Below are 22,884 nucleotides of genomic sequence, written 5' to 3' on the forward strand. Positions count from 1 at the left end.
TTTTTGTTGATGTATAATGCGTTATAAGTACGTAATAGATATTATGATATGATTAATTTGGAATTTATTATAGGTACCTATTATAGGTTAATTTTTTTTAAATATACTATAGACTATAATATAATATTATGTCTTATACCTAGACTGACATACCGTCTCCGCTCAGAATCGTTTTTCTTATACAATGATATTATATCATTGAATTCAAATTTAAACCATCCATTATACAGTGACCCACTTGTAACCTACTGTACAGCAGAGCGAAATCCACTTACCCACCTTTTTTTTTTTTTAACTCAGGTAACTTAAGTTATTATCCAATAACAAAAAGTTAAAATTTAATTAAATTAATGGGTCAACTCAGTTAAGTTAAAAGAAAAGTTAATATTTTTATTCAACGCTAGCGTATTTAATTTTTTTCCAATCTAAAATTAATTATAGACTAGTGTTTATAATTATACTTTATACTTTCAACAGTATTTCCATATAAGTAAGATTGAAAAACTTTCAATTTTAAATATCTCACGGTAAATATTTTTTGACATGAAAATGAAATAGTGAAATGTAATAAAATAAAAAACAAAATAAATTAACGTAACTTGCTAACTAACCTACTTCTTAAAATTAAAAAATATATATGTTAATTTCACCTTTAATTAAAAAATGTTGAATGTTAATAGTTAAGTTAAAGAAATTCCAAAAGTAACTAGTTAAGTAAAAAGTTTAAATTAAATTATTTTTTTAACTCAAGCCTTGAATATTTGTTGAATAATTACCATTTACCAACATAAATGTTTAATCTGATGGCAAGATATGTGGACAGTAAATTATACATTGAAAACAAAATTAAATTGTATATTATAATGATACAGATTACCACGCGGGAATGTACATTTATAAATAAAACAGAGGTAGTCAAGAAAACCTAGATGATTATAACAGATATGAGGTACCTAGTCTTGGAAATATTTGTGTAGTCGAGATAACCCAGAGTACCCTAAAATCATTGTTATAAAAGGTTGATGCAAAGGTTTAGAAACTAGTTACCTGGTAGAATGTGTGAATTTCAGTTTATCATTATATTAAAATGTATTAGTTACAAACTACTATTTAAGACTTTAAGAGAGTATTATACTATTCTCTTAATTCATAATTTATTCTCTTATATAATAGAATTTTAATAAAATAGAAAAATTATAGAGAGAAACAACTATTAAGGAACTGTCTGATAGTTGGGTTGCTTTCATGAATTCATCTAATTCAGACTTAATTGTTACAAAATTCAAAATATAGAAAATATACAAATATTAAAAGTAAATCGCATAATATATATTATGAAGTAATCTTAAAATATGGCAGTCTAGTTTAATAATAAAATAAAATAAAAAAGCTAGTTTGTATAGAGTATTAAGAGGACGTTGCACCTGTATAATATGTTGTCTCCGTCTTACACACGTACAGCATAGCAAAAAAAAAAAAAACGTTTTGGCGCGAGAAAGAAGTAAAGAACCGAGGAGGCTACAGTCATAACTAAGATCAACATTTTCACCATATAAAAAGGAGAACTTTTGCTGCGTAATATCCTTTTTATATTTTTGATATCATTTTGAGGAAAAAAGTTTTTATTGTTTCAAAATCCATTATTGCTTGTGTTTTTCAAACTTTAATAACATTTTTTGAAGTTCCGATATTGAAAAAATAAAAACGATATTGCATAGCCAAAGTTCTCCTTTTTATGTGGTTAAAATGTTGTTTCTTAGTTATGGTTGAAGCTTTCTCGGTTCCTTCCTACGCAAAACAGTTTTTGCTATGTTGTTCATTTGTAAGACGAAGAGAACACATGCGGGTGCGACGTCCTCTTAATTTATATTAAAATTATTTATTCTGCTGATTTTTAGTAGGTAATAAAAAAATGTATGTTCAGTAAAAGTGAACTGTATTTACACCTAACATTTAAAAAAATATATTACCACTTAAACAACTTCAAATTTTCTTTGATTTTCTTTCTTTTCTAGCCTTGTTTTTTGCATTTCTTTCATAACGTTCAATACAACTCTTTATTCTTCTATTACTTTTGTTTACATTCAAAAGATAATTCTAATCCTTTTGTTGATGAATAATCTAAAGGAATAATACATTTATGTAGTGTATACACCAAAATTATATTACTTATTCATGACTGTTAAAAGTTTGCAACCTACTTGGGTGTTAGAAGTTTTCCAAAATCATCCACATTCAGGCATACCACGTACGGTATTTATTTTGCAGACATTATAAATTAATTATATTATAGACATTTATAGTGTTAAGTTATAATGCATTAATAATATTGACCAACTTAAATAAATTGTAAAAATAATTCATGATGAATCCTCCCCCAGTTTTCACTTTTCATACTCTATAACTTGCCCGTTTTGCTGTTATACTATGGTACAAAATAAAAACTCAGTTAACTTTATTGCTTATGTTGGAATGATGTTACAATATCAATTAATTCAACATTAGAATTATCAACTTTTCAATTTTTGCAACGACAGGAAGAATCCACTATACCAAAACGAATACAGTTGATTCCATACATCTTGAATCAGTTTGACTACGGTTTTTGTTTATAAATAATACATTTATTAGGTGAAAAAAATGTCAAGGGGGGGGGGGGGGTTAAATACCAAAATCCCCTTCTAGCTACGCCACTGGCCACATGCGTTAAACAACAATATTATAATCATTCATTAAAGAATTAATCATAATAATATTGAATTTTTTCTTTTAATGACTTTTTTTTAGTCGTTAACTGATTATGTAGAATGTAAATTGTCAAAAAGAATAAGAGAAAATTCTACAACAAAATTGTTTGGACTTTGAAACACGATAGAAAGAATTCCAAATTGGAAATTATTGAATCTGATCAAATAATGTAATAATAGTTTATCATATTTGTGTTTATTTTTTTTCAATTTATACTGAACCTTTATTACATTTCCTAAAAATTTAAATCATGATCTCATGTAAAATTAAAAAAGTTTATTATACTTGTAACATTATCTATACATATCTCAAATCATTTTTTTAATATTATAAATTATAAGGTTAAATAACTGATAAAATTATTCAAAATACAAAGTCTAGAGATTTTCCATTCTAGATATTTACTTTTATGAGCTCTGCTTATAAAATGTTATATTATATGATCCAAACGACAATCGAAGTAGTCAACATTTTCAAATTAGCATTACTCAGGCAAGTACACCTTTCGTATATGAAAATTAACAATATACTCTAAATTATCCCTCTGTACGCTAATAGCAAAAGGATCTGTAGGATGGAATGTAAATGCTACCAGCCTTCTGCGGTCTTGCGTTGGTCTATTTCTTGATACACTAGTATACAGATAAAAGCTTAGTGTTCCCGATTCCCTTGAATAGAACCTTTTTAACATATTATAAACAAATAAATATAAAGTTTAAATTATATAACTTAGGAGAAAAAAAGAGAAAATGGTTTAACTTTACCTTATTGGATATTCACCAACTACTTTAGGTCTTTCCATTGGTGACACCCACTTTTCATCATAACTATAAAGGGAAGTATCCAAATATGGGGAGCAGGAAAATGATTGTGCTGCTATTGGCAATTGTCCCAATATTCGTTTGTTTGCTTCCATTGTGCCACCAAATCTAGCATTTAGCATTGTATTTTTAAATTTTTCATGGGAATCCCTAAAATGAAACATTTTTGTAAATACAAAGTAAACGTAATGCTGAATAATAAATTAATATACCGTGAATATATATTATTTGATGGTGAACACGGCATAAATCCATCTGGGTTCAGATAAGGATTACGAAAATTATCACAAAAATACTCATATCCACGTAATAAATCACTAGATGTATTTTCATAAACATTTAAAACCTAGACAGAATAATATAAAAAAATTATCATTACCTAGGTAGTTCAAACAATCTTTGAGAGGATGTCAGCGCACTATTTATTTTCTCACTCTGGCCCACACGCAGCATAGACAAAACTCATGAACATACAGAATCATTTTATATATATTTTTAAGAAATCTTAGAGTAAAATCACCCATTACAAAAAATAATTTTTGGAGGGAACGACATTGATTTTATAATTTATTGTAATTTTACTTTCAATATAAACAAAAATATGTTGTACATTTAAATGATGTTTAAATTGTTTTGAGACAATATTTAGACAAATCGATATGACATTCCCTCAAAAATATTATTTTCTATCTTTTTTGTAATGGATGATCTTACTCTAAGATTACTTAAAAACATAGAAAAATGAATCTGTGTAACTGCGTTTTGTCTATGTTGTGTGTGGACCAGAAAGAGAATACAAATAGTGCGCTGACATCCTCTAAAAGAAAATTTTATATTGTAGTTAAAAACTCAATAGTTATTATTTGATTTTTTTATGCAATTATGATTATTATAATATCATTATAAACTATAATGTATAATTTCATTGATAATATGTAACTATATGTCTATATTTATATATAAATTTAACATCCTGATCCTTATGATGTTTGGTGACATTTATAAACTATTGAATTACAGTTTTTGAGGTAAGATCTTCCAAAACTTAATGGCTGAAATGTATTTTACAGAAGAAATATAATATAATAGTAAGTAGGGCTCAGAAGGCGATGAAATTGTATGTTTTTTTTTTTTTTTAAATTTATCCAATTTAATGCTAACCTAGATACAATTTTATTCATAATCTAGTCTTCTTTTTTATGTCAGTTAGATCCTAATCCAATAAGCTGCGATTAGTGCCGCTTTCTCATTCGTCAGTTTAAGGTCATTTTCGGTGTAAGTTGTCCAAATTTTGGGACAGTAGAAGGTGTTTCATCGTTTGTATCTCACTGCATTCGTAGTTAGATGATCTATTGAATTAAATTATATCATTTTTATTTTGCATATTATTGTATAATACTAATAAGTAATATTATATTGCAATAATTTCTGGTTAAAACTAAGGAAATAATGTATGATGATCAATTAATATACAATCTTTAAATTAACTCCAAACACAAATCCACCCTTATAATATATACTACAGTAGGCATAATATTTTTTGATAAAATATTTTGAAAAATTAAATTAGTATATTGTATCTATAGACATATAAACTAATGGATAGTGCTTCCCATACCGTCCAACCATTGGTTGATCCAGACGACATGACTGAGACAGAAAACATAACATATGAGCATATGAGAGAGAAAAAACATGTTTTGGGCTATATGTTTTAGCACGCTGTCACGAACCAAAACTCCCATTTCTCTCTCAACAAATCCGTCTGTTGATTTCTCTCTCTATGCGCTGTCCATTATTTTATAGGTCTATGATTTTATCCCTAAATTAAATTCCCATGTTCTACACTTAAGTATACCATATTTGAAATTAAAATCAAAACAATTATAACCTTAAATCTTAATTGCCTGACACCTTATTTGTATTAAATGATAAATTTACCACAGCTGTAGTCATATTGTAAATCATAAAATATGATGCTTGTGTACTTGGTTCCTGAATTTTAGCAGTGACCACATCTTCTGATGCATATCTTATTATCATATTGTCTACATCTAATAACTGCATTTTCCACATTCGTAATGACATAAACTACAAAAGAATAATTATCAATGATTTTTATATTATTTTTGTTGCATAATATTTAGCTCACTTGATCGTAATATTGATAAAATCTCCTAAGAGGGTATTGTGTTTTAGCTACCTCTGATTCACGTTCAGCTTTTTTATACAAAAACACCATTAGCTTGTTTTTTAATCCATTGGTAAAAGATTCATTACGAGTTTTATAATCTTCTGCAATTATATCTGTGTGCACAGATGAAATGAACGCAAGATCATTTTCAAAACAAAATCGACCAATTTTTCTCAATAGATGAAAACGGTTTTGGATAAGGTTGTAAACATGAATTATTTGATGTTGAACAGATAAAATTGCAAGTACATCTTTTAACAGGTAAACGCCTTGGTTATGAGATAAAGATATTTTATCGGCCTTGAAGTGTAAGCGTTGACTAACAGCCCCTTTTTTTATATTAATTAAATGAATAGTATAATTTTCTAAGGGCAATAATAGATTAGGAGTCACTGCTTCATTATTAGTGAAAACGTCATTATATTCAAGCATTACATTTCGAGGAATAGGTCCTACAGAACCCAAAACAGCATAGGAACTATTTTCTGTGAATAAACTGCATTCTCTATTTAATTGTTCTCCTTCCGCTGCTACTAATATTCGATATTTCAGTTGAAAAAGACTTTCAAATATTCTCTTGCGAGCAACATCACCATTGTTGTCTTGACCAATACAATTTTCTTCATAGTTCTTTAGCAACTTAGCCGCCATTGAACATCCTAAATATGCATAGACCTCAATGTACAATTGGTCTTGAGAGAAAGCTATGAAGTGGCGACCATCAGGAGTGAATTTTCTTAGAAAACAAGGAGGTTTCTCAACGTTTATAATTGTACAATTGGGATTTATGACTTGGTAAGTAGATTTGATACAATTCATGCGTGTCTTAATGCCGTTTATTTCCCGATCGTACAACGCATGAAGTATAGTATGACGAGTAACTTTTTTTTGATTCATAATCTCGGTTTCTGGGTTCATTTTATTTATTTTAGATGAACTGAGCTGAAGACGTAAATTTTGAGTAGGTAAGTACACTTAATGAACAGTATTGAATACATTTTTTGCAATAATGATCCATAACAAATATTGTTTAATCAAAACAGTAATACAATTGGTAAAAAAGTTGTACACTCGTACTTATAATTAATATTATAAAGAAAAGATTAACACAAACTTTAAATTTTTTAATAATGAATAACGGGTCAGAAAATTGTAAACTATAAAAAAAGTAATAAATGATAGTTAACTGGTAAATAATTAATTGATAATATCATCAATTTCAAATACTTAAATGATAGTAATGTTTATTATTTAAAAGTGTTTGATATTATTATTTATTCATTTTATAGTATTAGATATACTATCCAGTAAAAGTATAAAAAACTTTATTACACAGTGTAGTACAACATGGTACAACCACAGATTTATAGAATAAATATTAATATTTTTCTACATAATATCAGTTACTAAAACCACTAATTTCATATAATATTTTGTGGTACAACAACTATAGCACCGTGTTAAATATTGTTTGATATAATAAACAATTATTAGACAATAATATTAATATGTCTTTATAGTCTATGATCTTCCCCTATGAACAGGTATTTACCACGGAGTCCGATTAAAAAATAAAAATGTCATTTAATAAAAATATATTATTTTATAGTTGAAGCTTGAATACTGTGCAGAGCTAACTGATACCGTGGCTGAGGCCTATTTTTTGATTTTTCGTTGGGTTATCTTATAATATATTGTTTGTCTTCCGGTTGCACTGAAATCGTTAATCAACACGTGTGTTCATATTTGATAAGAAACCTGGGCGAGTAAATACCATAGATATTAAAGATCTTTAATATCTGTGGTAAATACTAAATACGTAAAGAAATTAGAATACTAGTAATAACAAAATAATTATAATGTATACTAAAAATAAAAAATGTAGTTTTATTATTCAGTAATATTAATAATGATTATAATGCTATAGTATTTATCTTAAAAGTTCAAAAGCGTTTGATAACAAATCTTTTATTTTTAAAGAACAATAATTTGTATTAACTCAAATAGTAAGTGTAATCTTCTAATATAAATTTAAAAAAAAACTTGTTTTAGTACTTAGTTATAATATATACATTGAAGTTTAAATACAATATACAATAATCCAGATTTAGGTGCTATTTATGATTAAAAATTAACATATTATGTATTTATTTTATAGGAAAATTTAAGATATATTCATCATCGTTTGTGTGGATCTTTTTATTAAATTTAGGTGAGTAAAGTTTATAAAAAATCCGTAAACATTATGTCACGTTTGTCACAAAAAATGTGTTCAAAGAAAGTGGATCTTAATAAGCAATTTATGAAATGCTATTCTTCTTGGAGAAACAACTTATCAACCACGTTAAAAACCTTTAAGAAAACTATGCCAAGTTTGGAAGACAAGTTTAAAGACATTTCTAAAAAAACTCACCCTCGTGTAGAACACATCCAAGGTGATTTTGAAGTAGTAAAATCTGTTGGTCAAAAACCAGTGTTTAAATTTAAACCATTACCATTAAGTATGTTAAATAAAGTCAAATATTGCCTTAAAACTGAAAATTTATCTAATTATTGTGGTGATCGCAGCTATTATTTCATTGGCCCATTAGCTAAAATCGAGCATGCCCTTGTCCAGTACACGTTAGCAAAATTAATAAAAAAAGGCTTCAAATTAGTTTCAGTTCCGGATATATTGCCAGATGAATTAATTGAAAGGTGTGGAATGGATACAGCTGGAGAAAGAAATCAAGTTTACACATTTGATAATAATTATTACGGCAAGAAATGGTGCTTATCTGGAACTTCTGAAATGGCTTTAGCTGGGTCTTTAATGAACAAAAATGTATCTAAAGATAAACTTCCCTTAAAATTGTGTTCAGTTAGTCGTTGCTATAGAGCTGAAGTTTCCAGCATTGCTGAGGAAAAAGGAATTTTTAGGGTACATCAGTTTACCAAAGTTGAAATGTTTGGAGCATGTCTACCTGAAGAATCAGAAAACATGGCTCTTTATTTTCGAGATATTCAAGAAGACTTATTACAGCCATTCAATTTACATTATCGTGTATTAGATATGGCCAAACATGAGCTTGGGACACAAGCATATCGAAAATATGATATTGAGGCATGGATGCCAGGATGTAATAAATATGGGGAGATTTCAAGTTGTAGTGACTGTACAAATTATCAATCTGAACGACTGGGTATTCATTCCGACGGAATTATTTTACATACTGTAAATGGAACAGCATGTGCTGTTCCCAGGTTAATTATTGCTCTTGCTGAAACTCATCAAACCATTGATGGATCACTAATATTACCTGAGAAACTTAATGATTATGTTATAGAGCAAAATTTGTTTAAAAGTGGATCTACTTTTCCTAAGTTTACTCCTGTACAAGCACATCGATATAAAATGTAAAATGTATGTTTATACATATAAACACTAATGTTATAGCCTTATAGTTACTATTGTATAAATATGTCATATATATATTATATACTAAGTAATTTAAAGTACTATTTGTTATTTAAAAATATAAATTATAAATATATCTACTTTTTTTTAATTTTTAGTAATTTAATCAATATTGAATTTTACAGTTATTACATAATATGGAAGAACTCACTATGCTACGATCAATGTTGGACATATTAAATAGTAAACATTCTAAAAAAAAAAAAGCCATTATAGAAGCACTGCCTATACTATTAGATACCTATGATGTATTTGAAGAAATAAATATTTATCAATTGATTGTGACTAGTGCAAAAAACTTATGTTTTCAAGTTTTTGATCCTCAGTTGGAAAGTTTAGCATGGAAAGATTCAGATATTTCATTAGATGATTTAAATTCCTTGATAATTTATTTCATTAATATTATTAAAAAACAAAGTAGTGATGATATTATTCAGCTATTCCAATATAGTATAGAATTAACAAATGAAGTTGATTTCAAAAATTGTTCCAATGAAAGAATAAGAAATATTGGATTTTCTATGCAAAACATATTTATGCCTTGCAATGGAAATATGGATGATAATACACAACTTAATCAATTAAGAAATACATTAATAAATATACTTGATGAACCATACTTAAATAAAAATAAGTTAGATGCCGTAATAATCTTACTAAACAATATTGTGTCAACTAATTATATACCTATTTTATGGAAACATATTAAATCTATGATTGAAACTCATCCTAATCGTATTATGAATTTACTGTTCAACATGCAAACTTTATTTTTTGATTCTTCATGTATTGATGTTATTTTAAATGATGACGATTTTTGGAATCTAACATGTAATTTATTGACCTGTGAAAATAATGTTGTTAGAACTCATAATAATGTCATACTTAAATTATCATGTTCCCAATTATTAAGCGAAAATGTCAATTACTTCCCATATTTAAATAAAGAACAGTTTGTGAAAGCATGGAACGATTATATAGTTGTCATGGAAACTTTGGAAAATACTCAACAACATTTAACTTTACCAATTCTGAGTACTGCTAAAAAACTTGCATTAAGCAAAACTGATGATGATTATGGTGACTACAAGTTACCTTTGAAATGGATTGCAGCTATGTATTGTAAAATGTCTAAACACAGTTCCAAATATGTTGTCTTAGCAAGTATAGATATCATCACTAATATGCCAATAAAATCATTAAAAACAAATGAACAACTTTTAGTGTCATTTGTGGGTTCATTGAACAACATCTTTTTGTACAAAATGTCTAGTGACATTTTTGTTAACCAACCTCAATTAGAAATTATATTATCATTATGGTTTAATAAACTTATGATGTCCGATGATGGTTGTGATGTGTTTGGAAAATTTTTATTATATTTGCCAACTATTAAGTGGTCAATTGTACCTTTAACATTTTTGACAAAATCATTAGCAGATATTTCATTAAATCGTCCTTTAGAATTCAATATTATTAACCACGTGCTCAAAATAAAGTCTATTGTTGAAAAAATGCCGAATTCATATTTGAAAACTGTTTTATTAACATTTTTATTTACATTTGCTTGTAAATTTAGTTATGACATTAATACTGAATTTAGTTGTGATTTATTTGATTGCATAATTGTATACAAAAATGAAACACAATCTTGGAACTATATGATTAATTCAATCCAAAAAATAAATAATTTGAATTATTTAGATAAGCAATTATCACACCGCATAAATGAAAAGCATACAATTTATTCAACATCTATTGGATTGCTAGTTTTATCAAACATTTTTAGTAGTTCTCCAATCAGCATAAAAAAGTTGGATGAAATTTGTTCTAAGACATTAGTTATGTCAGATCTATTAGAATTTTTAGAATGTTTATTGGAAGTTGAAGATCAATTTGGCAGTTATGACACTTGTGTAAGTCAAATATTGAGTAAACATATTTGGCCGCTTACAACACGTTGGGTTGACAAATGTTTTCAAATACTAGAAGAAAATCCTTGTGATGATCAATTTATTTGTCGCTTTCTAGACAAAGTTTTATCCTCAAACCGAATAGTGAATAATACAAACTCTATGAATATTTGGCTTAATAAGTGTTATTCTATTCTTACGGAAAACTCTGGCAATTACTCTATTTTAGCAATATATAGCTGGATTGGTAAATATGCAACAAAACATTCGCTTGAAAATACATTAAAAAACGATTGGCTATCTTTCACTAAATGTTTCATTGATTCTGGATTTTTTTCTAATAAAAATCAAGATTTCTATCATTCAAAAAAACCTGGAATGCATCAAATTCCCCAATTGGATATAATTAATACATTTTTCCAGCATTCTACAGTACCCAAAGAACAAATGTTGGGTATTCTTGAATGGTTAATGAATAAAACTTTAGAGCGTCACGATTTATATTGGAGTATATATTTTTCAACTGCTAAGTCATTTTTGTGTAAATTTCCAATTCAAGAGCATTCACAGTTATTAATGCAATTCATCGAAAACTGTTGGGAGTTTCTAGTTGATTGCCGGGTATCTTGTTTTCCTAATGCTACCAAAAGTTTTATTAAATTGGCATTTAATAACAATTTATTATTAGAAGAAAAATATATGACATTTGTCAAAAATCAGGTAAACTTTAAGTTAAATATGCTAATCATATTATAATATCAGAGATAATTAAGATGTTTTATTTTACAGATTATCCAAAATCTTTTAACTGAAAAATACCGTTATAAATTTAGTGTTTGTTTCTCATTACTTCTTCTTCAATTTTTAGAAGAAGATCGATCCATTAACATTTTAGAATTGAATCATTTAATGTCTGAATTTTTTTCTAAATGTATATTATTCAGTATTGATCGATATGGTGCTATTAAGTATGTTTTTCAATAAATAATATCATTGAAACTTATTTTTAAATTCTTTATTTTTTTTAGAATTGAATGGGACACACTTGAATATATACGAACATTGAATGATTTTCCATTAATCAAAGATATTTCGTAAGCTTTTTAACTAATTATTGCTCCATTATATAGATATTATAAATGGTTCTTATATTTTTTTTCTTCAGAATCGAGTGTTTGCCTGATGATAAATATTTACGTTTTAATACAATTAAATGCTTGTACAAACTAAATTCCAATATTTTATGGAGAAACGTTTTAAATATAATTATAAAAACAGAGTCTTCATTAAGAGATAGAAAATTTTTTCATAATTCTAAGGCATACCGTCTAAAACAACGAGTAGTACAAGTTTTACTTATTGTTGCTTGTGACAAACAACATGAGGTACTAATTATTCAAAAATATATAATTATAAATAATCATTAATAGTACCTATTCTCCAACTGTATTTTTTTAGTCATTCGTATTTGATGAAAATATATATAAATGGTCAATAACAAGTTTAAAAGAAGTGTCTCATATACATAGTGTTGCATATCAATTAATATGGTTATTGGTTTTAATATATAATAAATGTCAAAGTTTTTATGACTTTTGGAACGACTTCAAAAGTGTAATTATATACATATTTTATAAGAAAAAATTGAAAAAAAAACCTTTGGTTAATATTTGAACTTTATTTATAGGCTCAGGAAAATCATAATTATTTGTGCAGCTTTATATCCATAGTATATCATTTGAACAAAATAAAGAACAACAAACAATTCAAAATTGAAGCTAAAAAGAATCTTTTGCCTTTATGCTTTTCAAATGGATATAAAATACGGTTTTATGCTCAGGTAAATATTTTATAGAACCATTTATAATTTAAATTCATACAATTATACAACTTATTATTTAATATTGTTATGTTAAATATTTTTTTTTATGTTACCCTCACTATTATTTTGTGTTTTAAGGAAACAATTTATAGATTATGTTCTAATAACCCTGCAGAAAATGAATGGACATTATTGTGTGAAACTGTGGGAAGTATAATGGATAAAAATGAACAAACTAAAAAGTATGACAATCCATTTCACGATTTTTTCTATCAAGAATTAGATATGATAAATTCTTTGTCTATAAAAGTAACTAAACTGTGTTTTTGTTTTTTAAATAATTTAAATTGATTGCGTTTTTTGTGTTTAGAATATATGTGTAGAGGTACCTAGATTATTAAATATTGTTTATGAAGAATGTTTCCCTATGAAATGGTTAAATGATTTCTCAGAGACCATGAATAATAATGATGAATATAATTTGTCACTCTGTGCAGTCTCATCTTTTATTGAAAAAAATACTGCTCCAGGTGTGTATAAGTTACATATTTATATATTATATTTCTTATGCAGTTTTTTGCAATGAAAAATTCAATGGTTCAATTAATCAACTATCAATTGTTGTTAAGCTTAGGTGACATGTATATTTAATTCTGTTCTCTTTGATTTGATAAGAATCCCATTAGGTTCAGATATTTTCAAAGGACTGTTGGCTTTTGACATTTTAACTACCTATTAAAAGTTTTTTGATCTTCTGTTTCAAAATATATATTTATATTATATTTGTTACTTTTTAGTATCATCAAATGAAATTATTGTCATAGACAATGCCCAAAATGCTCAAAGGAAGTATATTCCATCTCAACCTCTAGATGAACACAAAACTAAATCAATGTTAATAGTTGTGGCATCTTTGATAGATAAAGTTACTAACTTAGGCGGCTTAGCTAGAACATGCCAAGTATTTGGAGCTTCCACTTTAGTTGTTGATAATTTATCATGTGTTGAAAAAAAAGAATTTACTGCATTAAGTATGACTGCAGAAAAACATCAATCCATTATTGAGGTATTCGTATAAAAATAATTTCCTATATTATAAATATTATTATAATTATACTAATATTAAAAAAATTATACTTATATTATTTTAGGTTAGACTGAAAAACCTAAAATCATATTTACAAAAAAAGAAAATTGAAGGGTATCAAATTGTGGCTGCGGAACAAACAGTAGATAGTGTTAAGTTGCATGAAATGAACTTGCCATTTAAATGTGTTCTACTTCTGGGGTAAATATACTTACTTCAAAATAATGTGTATATCTAGAAATTTTTTGATTAAATTACTGACTGTAAGATATAGATTTTATGTAATTTACTTTAACAGTAGAGTTATAAATAATAGTAGTACAAAAATGAAAAATTCAAACTTCAGTATGCTGGGAATTAAAAATACAGCTTTATATTAAAGTTACATTTTAAATAAAATAAAATGTGATCTATAAACAAATAGTTAAATTTATTAAATTAAAAATTATTCAATATTACTAATTAGTTTTAATTTTTATAATATTTAAAAATTTTTTTGAACACCATTTTATTAAATATTAAATATAAATCTATACTAAAAAATAAATTGAGTATTTTCTGATTCACGACTGAACACTTTTTTTGTAAATTGATGTATCAATTAAGTAGTGATAATAAGTATAATGTATGATTTGTATGTTCATATGGAAGTGAAACAACTACAGTTTTATAAAATTTGAATAGAAGTTAGCTTTCATTACTTACTTATTTATTGTATTGAAAAACCAGGACTAAATAGAACCTTTTTTGGTATTCTTTTAAAAAATAAAACAAAAAAGTAATCCTCAAAAAAATTAATAATTTTGTTTTAGTTTTCTTATCTTAACACATACGCTGCAACTGTTGGCTATAGACAACGTGTATGAATCTAAATGATGTGTCTTTCAGTTTTAATTGACATCAAGCTTAATGAATTAAAAGTACTGTAAAATGGTGATGCACTACTGCAGTGGTGGCCAACTACGGCCCGCGGGCCAAATCCGGCCCGCCATCATTTAATATCTGGCCCGCGAAAGAAATATAATATTTTACATTTACGTAAAATTATATACCTATACCTAAAATTCTGATGACTTAAAAGTAAAAAAAAAAATTATGGCCCGCGGTAAAATTTTTTTTTTTTTATGGCCCGAGTTAAATAAAGTTTGGCCACCACTGCACTACTGTAATGTTTTTATTTGTAGACATGCAGAAAATTCTTGTTATTTCAGTCAATCTTCTTTTTAAATAACTATTTTTTTTGTTTATAATATTAATAATATTCAAAGTTGGTTGCGCTTCTACCACAATTAATTTTTTGATGCAGCTAATGTGTTAATTAAAATTTAAAATGTATTTTGATATTTATTACTAATCAAACTAATCTATATAAATTATAATTTTTTTGAAACTTAGTTAAATAATTTTATTTATATAACTTTTTAGTCATTTTTTTTTTTTAATATTTAAACTTATGATTCTTAGAATATACTATAAATATTTTTTAATTTTTATTCCAGAAATGAAACCTCTGGTATTCCGCACGATTTGTTAAGTACCATGGACATATGTGTAGAAATAAAGCAATTGGGTATCGTCAGATCATTAAATGTGCATGTGGCTGGTTCATTATTTATTTGGGAATACACTAAACAACATTGTCTACAATTATCTAATTGATATAATTATTTCATCAAAGATTTAATAATTAGTTAATACATTTTTAGATTAGAAGGTATTTCATGTATTGAGTATTTCAATAAATATTTCAACAATATTTTTATAAAATAATTTTCAGATTTTGTTGATTTTTAAACAACGATTTATATAAAAATTTGTTACAATTATTTGCTTATTAGTTATTAACTATCAGTATTCACAAATAAGCTTAATTGTATAATATATTATAATTTAAAGTTAGTATTCGTAATATAAATTATGTATATATTATAATATGTAATAAGTCATATGACGTATTTATATAAATATTATTTATGTTACATTGTTACACACTTACAAGTATTACATATTATTCAATTTTACTATTGTATTACCATAATATCACTATGATATTAGTATTTGAAATTATATTTTTTTATATAATTGAATTTGCACTAACAATCTACATGTCTTTCTAGTTTAATATTTATAATTAATGTTCTATAGCTATAGGAATAATAATTTAAAAAAAAATGTCCTACAAAACTACATTTTAAGAATAAAAAACAAAAATTGGGAGACTCATTTTAACTGCTAATAGGAGATTTTGATTATAATTTAGAACTAATACTACCTGGTCATTAGTATAGTCATGCTATTATCTCAATGATATAAGCTCGATCGTCATGTAGCCGGTTAAGCCCCAGCGACACAGCTATAAGCTATTGATACAATTTGCAATAATTAACAAATTACAAAATGTCAAAAGATACAAGATAGGTACCAATGTATTTAGTACCTTATTTAGTTTACCTACCTAGTTTTCTGAAATAAATTAAAACAATAAATATAAATTAAACAAATAAGCATGGTTTTTGAATTTTTTTAAAGTTTGGTTTGTTCATAAAAATCAGGGTTTGTTGTTTTGTTCGTTTGTAACGTCACGTTATCGCTATCACTTATTCATTATTATAACCAAGGTAATAAGATAATCCACCTTGATTATAACATAAATACATATTAAACTTTTTGGTTTGACATATTCCATGGTTTGGCCGAAAAGTGAATAAATCGAAATGGGAAAGCCACGGCTTTGGTCGAAAGGGTTCTCACCTTTTTTTCCTGAGGTACCTACTTAATTGTTACCTTCTATGTTTTTTCATAATTATTTTTTAGTGCTTTCGCGTTATATAAATATCGGTTATTTTAATACAGGTACATAGGATAATGAAGATAAAACAATGTCTAAAGTCAATAGTCATATAGATATAAGGTATGTATTAGGTTATGGTAATATTATACATTTATACGAGACACAAATCACAATGCGTATAAAAAACAATTATGCCGTTGTGAGGTAATAAATAGGTAAGAACTAAGGAAGTATTTTAAATAGATCATAATTATGAATACATATACCATATAGGTACCGGGCACCAGCTATAATACCTATAGCTACCCTTTTTTTTTACAAATTTCTTATCTAATCTAATTTCCATAATTCCATATAGGTATTATAAACAATAATGGTTAAAGTCTACTTTACCAACCCCCTCACGATTTTCAAATTTTTTTTTTTCAAAAGACTTGTTTTTTATGCTTAAAACGATGGTGTAATTTTTTTTTCCCGGAAACTATTATTTTAGAAGTTATAGCCTTCCAAAGTTTACGATTTTACGTTTATGCGCATGCGCGCAACGCTACTTGACTGCCACGCGTGCCTATAACAAATTTTTTTTTACGTATTTTAACAAGTTTTGGGACATGTCAGTTTTGGGTAAGTAATATTGTGAATCACGTCATTATTAAGGTGAAATATAAACTATAGTTGAGTACCTAATTAGACTAGGTATATTAGCCCAATTAAAATAAATAATAAATAAATACTGTAAAAATGTTAAATATATTTGATACTAATTTTAAATTTATACTAATTATAAATTATATCACACAATCATCATCTCCACTGAGTGACTCATTTTCACTGTCTGACTCTTCAGTTTCCTCTATCTCCACAGAATCAATTTTTGTTGCATCATAGATAGATCCAGCCATTTTAAAAAAATATAGGTTAATAGGTAACCATTATCAGTCGGTCATCCACCTGCGAAGATAATGGCTTTTTAACAACTTTGTTTAATTCCGAGGCCTACCCAAGGTGGTTTTGCACAGCAAATCGGGGGATATTTTCGTTTTTAATTGTCCGAGCGAGCGAGTGACCCCGCTTGGTGACTCGGTGCACCAAAAATGCAATTTTCTTAACCCTGTGACCCACTTGGGGAGGTGTTGCACAGCAAGTCGGGGGATATTTTCGATTTGCGGAGCGGAGCGACGGCGCCGAGGAGCGTAGCGACGAGTGCCTCTAGCACCGCATCACTGTACGATGTTTTTTCAAATTGGTGGCTCGGTGCAACAAAAATGCAATTTTCTCAACCCTGTGACCCACTTGGGGAGGTGTTGCACAGCAAGTCGGGGGATAAATTATTATTGTACCATCGTTTTAAACAGGTTAGAAACTTAGAATACGTAAGTACAAAAAAATAACAAAAATAGTCCTCTGCGTGACATTATATAGTAGTGTTGCGCGCATGCGCATAAACGTCAAATCAAAACTTTGGAAGGCCATAACTTCTAAAATAATAGTTTCCGGGAAAAAAAATTTACACCATCGTTTTAAGCATAAAAAACCAAGTCTTTTGAACAAAAAATTTGAAAATCGTGAGGGGGTTGGTAAAGTAGATTTGTTCCAACAACAATAATATTATTTATTTACTATTGTTTTGCATGCAATTTCCGTAAATATACCCATAAGCGTGCGCACATGGGGGGGAGGGGCAGGTGGGCCGTGGCCCACCCTGCAAGACGTACAGAAATTTGTAGTACATGATCTAAACATCACGATTTTTTATTTTTTAAATCATAAAACATTAAATATAGATAGGTGAAAAATTGATACTCAATGATAATAAATAATAATTAATTAAATGTCTTTAAAAATAAAATTGATAACATATTACCATCACAGATTGCAAAATTGTATTTATTTAAAATTTAAAACTGTTGACAATTAAAATATTTCTTATTTCATTTTTAAAAAATATGTTTCTATTTTTATCATAATATAAATGATTTGTGCCTTAAATAGTGGGTAATTATGAGTAAGCAAATTAAAGTATGTAACATTTTAATTTTATTGACTTGGCCCAACCTGCCAAAAATGTCTGTGCACGCCTATGAATATGCCTAGTACCTATCTACATATTAATATATTATGGGATGTTTTACCTTTAAAAATATCACTATTGTCTATTTATATATATCAGCCTATTTTTGTTTAAATAAATAAATCAGCGTTGGTATACTTCGCTTGTAAACTAATTCAACCGAAATGGACAATTCACCTGTGGGCTGTGGTGAATAGGATATAGCACTTGGTATAAATTGAACGTGGTTCAAACTACTTACTATACCATCTTACCTACTCTCTAAACTATTCTGATATCTCTAAGAACAATTTGAAATATTTACAAAATCGGTCAAGTAGTTTTTGAGTATAAAATATATAAATTCCACTCTCATATTTGTTTCATGATATAGGTAACTTCTTAATAGTCGAAGCCATAAAAGTACGATTTTACAAAATCTGTCCGAGTAACTAATGCAAGAATTTAACCACAGTCCACAACCTATATAAAAAAATTCTAATTTCAACTAATATGGTACTTACCTACTTTTTTTTTTTTTTTGAGCCTACACGGGAGCTGCAATAAGGTACCTACCTATTATTATAAGTTGTAACCAATGACAACCATTTATCTATTAACAGCAATAACATATTCCATTTCCATCGTAAATCTCAAAACCCTTGTGTGAGTATTTCTTTAAAATGTGAATTTTTGAAAATCCATTCTTATAGTGTGCACCCTTACATGGTATTATATTAATTTTGTACTATTGCTTGATTTTCTTCACTGGCGGAGTTTACACTAAAAAAAAGTACTTGTGTCGGAGTATACATATATCTGTATATGGTACAAACTACAAGGTATACTAAAGTACATATACTAGTATAGTAGTATACTACCTACTAGTAAGTTATATACTTCTATGTATATACTATATAGTGGGTATAAGAAATAACTATTATAATAATATATTTACTAATATTTATTTAATTTATAAAGTACCTGTATGACAGGGGTTGCTCCATAGACATGATGGGGGTGGAGGGCTAAGTCATAAGTTTCAGAAAACTTTTGATTTTAAAATATGTTTTATTGTTATTTCATTTTTAACGATATACAATTTTTTTAGAAATTATGGCTTGGGAGGTGTCCGCAGCCGCTTGGGTCTCCCTCCCGGAGCTGCTCCTGCTGTGTAATAATACATATTAGATTAATATGGTTTTAAATTTCAATAAACTATTAAATTATATTATCTTTATATATATAATTCTACTGTACGTGTGTAAGACGTAAGTGTGTTTGTAAGTGAACTCCTCCTAAACGGCTGGACCGATTTTGATGACATTTTTGTATGCGTTTGGGTGACGCCCCGGATTCTTTACATTCACAAATCATCCCCCTAGGTCCAACCAGGGGATGCGCTCTAACGGAGATTTAGAAATTTACGGTGGAAATTTTTGTTTATAAATAGTTGCCATGGGTTTTAAAACTATTATAATAATAGTTATTATTGGTTGCCGTAAAATCAGTGTATTCATTCAATGCATTTAATTTTTTTGTACGCTGTATTTTGATATTATATGTATCGCAATTACGTAAATATTGAGCGTATTATACTCACATATAAGTTACGTACATAAAATAATGCCACGTCTTCGTGGACGAGGAGGAAATATTGGTTGACAGACTCGGCATTCACAATTATTCTAGCCGTTTAAGAGGAGTTCAGTGAATTCATAGGCGCAAATAGGGGGGGGGGCTTTAGGGGCTAAGCCCCCCAAAAATGTCCATAGCCTTACAATTACCACTCCCAAACATTTCCTTCATTTTGCTTTAAACTTATTCAATATTATCAAAATAAGGTCCTATTAGCCCCATTAGCCGCCCCAAATCTCAAACGCTATTTGCGCCTATGTCAGTGACATACTTGGTATAACTTTGATACTTTAGACTTAAATTATAAAGTTACGGAGTCCGCGATCTACGGCAAGTAGATTATCTATCTGATAATATACTGCTGCGAATCAGAATTATTATTCCAGGCAACAGAAAGTTAAGATACATTTTGAACACCATACACCGAATATTAAAAACCAATTGAACAAAGTTTGAGTCATATGGAGTTGGTACATTTAACGGGAAACGAAGTGCACGGGATCAACAAGTTACTTATAAATAGTGTATCTATAGGTATTACCCGCCGATAGCAACATAACATAATAAGTTTTCCTGTAGTGTACTAAGAAGATATAGGTCTGTACCTATTTATAGTCAAAGATATTTAAAAGATATTTAGAACTAAGAGGAATGTACACCTAAAAGGATTTAGGTACCTATTCCAGTTTAGATAGTTTGTATCATGTAGGTCAATACGAATATAATAGGTTATGGCTCATGGGTAATGGGCGTGGCGTTTATATGTATAACTAATTATTACAATAACTGCAGTAGGTTCTTCAACAACTGTTCAACTTTTGTTGAATTTAGTTTTTCATTTTCTAGTATAAGATTATCTGATTATTCATATCCAGTTGTAGATATATTTTTATCATTACGCTTAATAAATAATAATATTATAATAATGTGTAGGTAGGTATATATGTAATACAATTATAAATACGTACGACATTGACTATTAAATGTTAACGAAATTATAACATAACTGCCATAACTCATAAGTAAATAAGTAGTATACTAGTATACCTACTATCGTAGAATAATTATTATGAACAGTATTTAAAAAAATAATCTTGTAATGTTGTTATGCGCATTTTAGTTTGTTTATTGTTATATTATAATATTATAAATCTATACTTAGTAGCTAGTATATACCTACACGCAATGGTAATAGTAAATATAGGGACTATAATATGAGTTTAATACAAAAAGAAAATATTAATTACATTTTTTTAACTAATATTTTATATACCTACCTGCTAATAGTATACACGCAATCGCAATGGTAAAAGTTGTACCTATATATATAGGACCTATAGGCTATAACATAAGTTATAAGTTATAACTTTAATTGATAATTGATATTTAAATACGAAAAAGAAAAATATGAATTCAATTAGATATTTTTCACTAAAGCTTAACTCGGTATTAAAGGCACAAAAACCTTTTTTTCTACATTTTTTAAACAATTGTAACTTCTTTACTACCTACTTGATATTTTGAAAAACACCGATGAGGTTCCCTCCGAAATATTATTCTCTATAAATTTGACTATGAGTATTTTTACTCTAAAACCATTTTTTGATGCCATTTCGTTTGTTTTTTGTAGACGTGTTTTTAGCTCTGAAAATGGCCAGTGTAGCGTCCTCTTAATTATAATAAACATTGTGAAGACGCGCGACGCTGGCACTGTCGCCCGTTTACTGCATAGTGCGTATTGCTCAGTGCTCAGAAATTTGCTAATCGATTACGATTATAGAGATTAGAGTGCTCACTACTTTAATCAGTACCACCTAGCTACCTGGCTACCTATAAGAAAACATCAATTACAATATTAAAGATTAAACATGTCCAGTAAAAAGGTGGGCACCAGTTTAAAAAAATAAGGCAAGAAAAGTTGGCCAAACAAGAAGAAATATTAAATAAAACAATTTTTATAGTTTTGTTTTATTTCATGGAACATTACCCCCCCCCCCCCACGGTGGGAGCACACCAATGTACGGGGCGCTAGTGTTGTAATGCCTAGGGGCGGAAAAATAGTAAGTCCGCCCCTGAATATATATGTATGCATTACATTTTGAAGGCCCTCAAAAATTTTCTGAATTTCTAAAGTGGCCCTTCAAAATTATTAATTTATAAATCTAATTCTTGTGTAGGTTAGTATAAATTGAATATAGGACTATAGTCACTAATAATTGTCCTAGGTCGTAAAAAATGTAACTTAAAAGTAGGTTTACAAATAGAATATACATTACTATATTATATAGGTAATATATATATTCAGATTCATATATATAGGACATAGGTAGGTATTAAGATTGATGCAATCACTGGCGTATTAC

At 27.8% G+C, this 22,884-nt stretch overlaps 3 protein-coding genes across 4 annotated transcripts; 2 read left to right on the forward strand and 1 right to left on the reverse strand.

The window, feature by feature from the left end:
• Nucleotides 1–2,440: 2,440 nt before the first annotated feature.
• LOC100162415 (DET1 homolog) lies at nt 2,441–6,930 on the reverse strand. The gene is made up of 5 exons (XM_029491706.1): nt 5,722–6,930; nt 5,511–5,660; nt 3,782–3,915; nt 3,513–3,719; nt 2,441–3,428 (listed from the first exon to the last, which is right to left on the reverse strand). The coding sequence occupies exons 1-5, from the start codon at nt 6,679–6,681 to the stop codon at nt 3,233–3,235; spliced, it is 1,647 nt and encodes a 548-aa protein (XP_029347566.1). The 5' UTR covers nt 6,682–6,930; the 3' UTR covers nt 2,441–3,232.
• A 679-nt stretch (nt 6,931–7,609) lies between these two features.
• On the forward strand, nt 7,610–15,861 carry LOC100571270. Of its 2 annotated transcripts, XM_016803301.2 has the most exons (13): nt 7,610–7,769; nt 7,922–7,975; nt 9,346–11,853; nt 11,923–12,101; nt 12,162–12,227; nt 12,299–12,518; nt 12,592–12,747; nt 12,821–12,973; nt 13,094–13,264; nt 13,326–13,485; nt 13,753–14,021; nt 14,107–14,243; nt 15,542–15,861. In XM_016803301.2, the coding sequence occupies exons 3-13, from the start codon at nt 9,358–9,360 to the stop codon at nt 15,699–15,701; spliced, it is 4,167 nt and encodes a 1,388-aa protein (XP_016658790.1). In that variant the 5' UTR covers nt 7,610–7,769; nt 7,922–7,975; nt 9,346–9,357; the 3' UTR covers nt 15,702–15,861. The 2 variants fall into 2 exon arrangements, with proteins under 2 accessions (XP_016658790.1, XP_003243604.3); XM_003243556.4 differs by lacking the exons at nt 7,610–7,769; nt 7,922–7,975 and adding an exon at nt 9,034–9,166.
• LOC100160382 (serine--tRNA ligase, mitochondrial) lies at nt 8,009–9,163 on the forward strand. Its single transcript, XM_008183415.3, has one exon. The coding sequence runs from the start codon at nt 8,009–8,011 to the stop codon at nt 9,161–9,163; it is 1,155 nt and encodes a 384-aa protein (XP_008181637.3).
• Nucleotides 15,862–22,884: the final 7,023 nt, after the last annotated feature.

Source organism: Acyrthosiphon pisum, chromosome A3 (assembly GCF_005508785.2).
Source record: "Acyrthosiphon pisum isolate AL4f chromosome A3, pea_aphid_22Mar2018_4r6ur, whole genome shotgun sequence".
In the NCBI taxonomy this organism is placed as follows: domain Eukaryota; kingdom Metazoa; phylum Arthropoda; class Insecta; order Hemiptera; family Aphididae; genus Acyrthosiphon; species Acyrthosiphon pisum.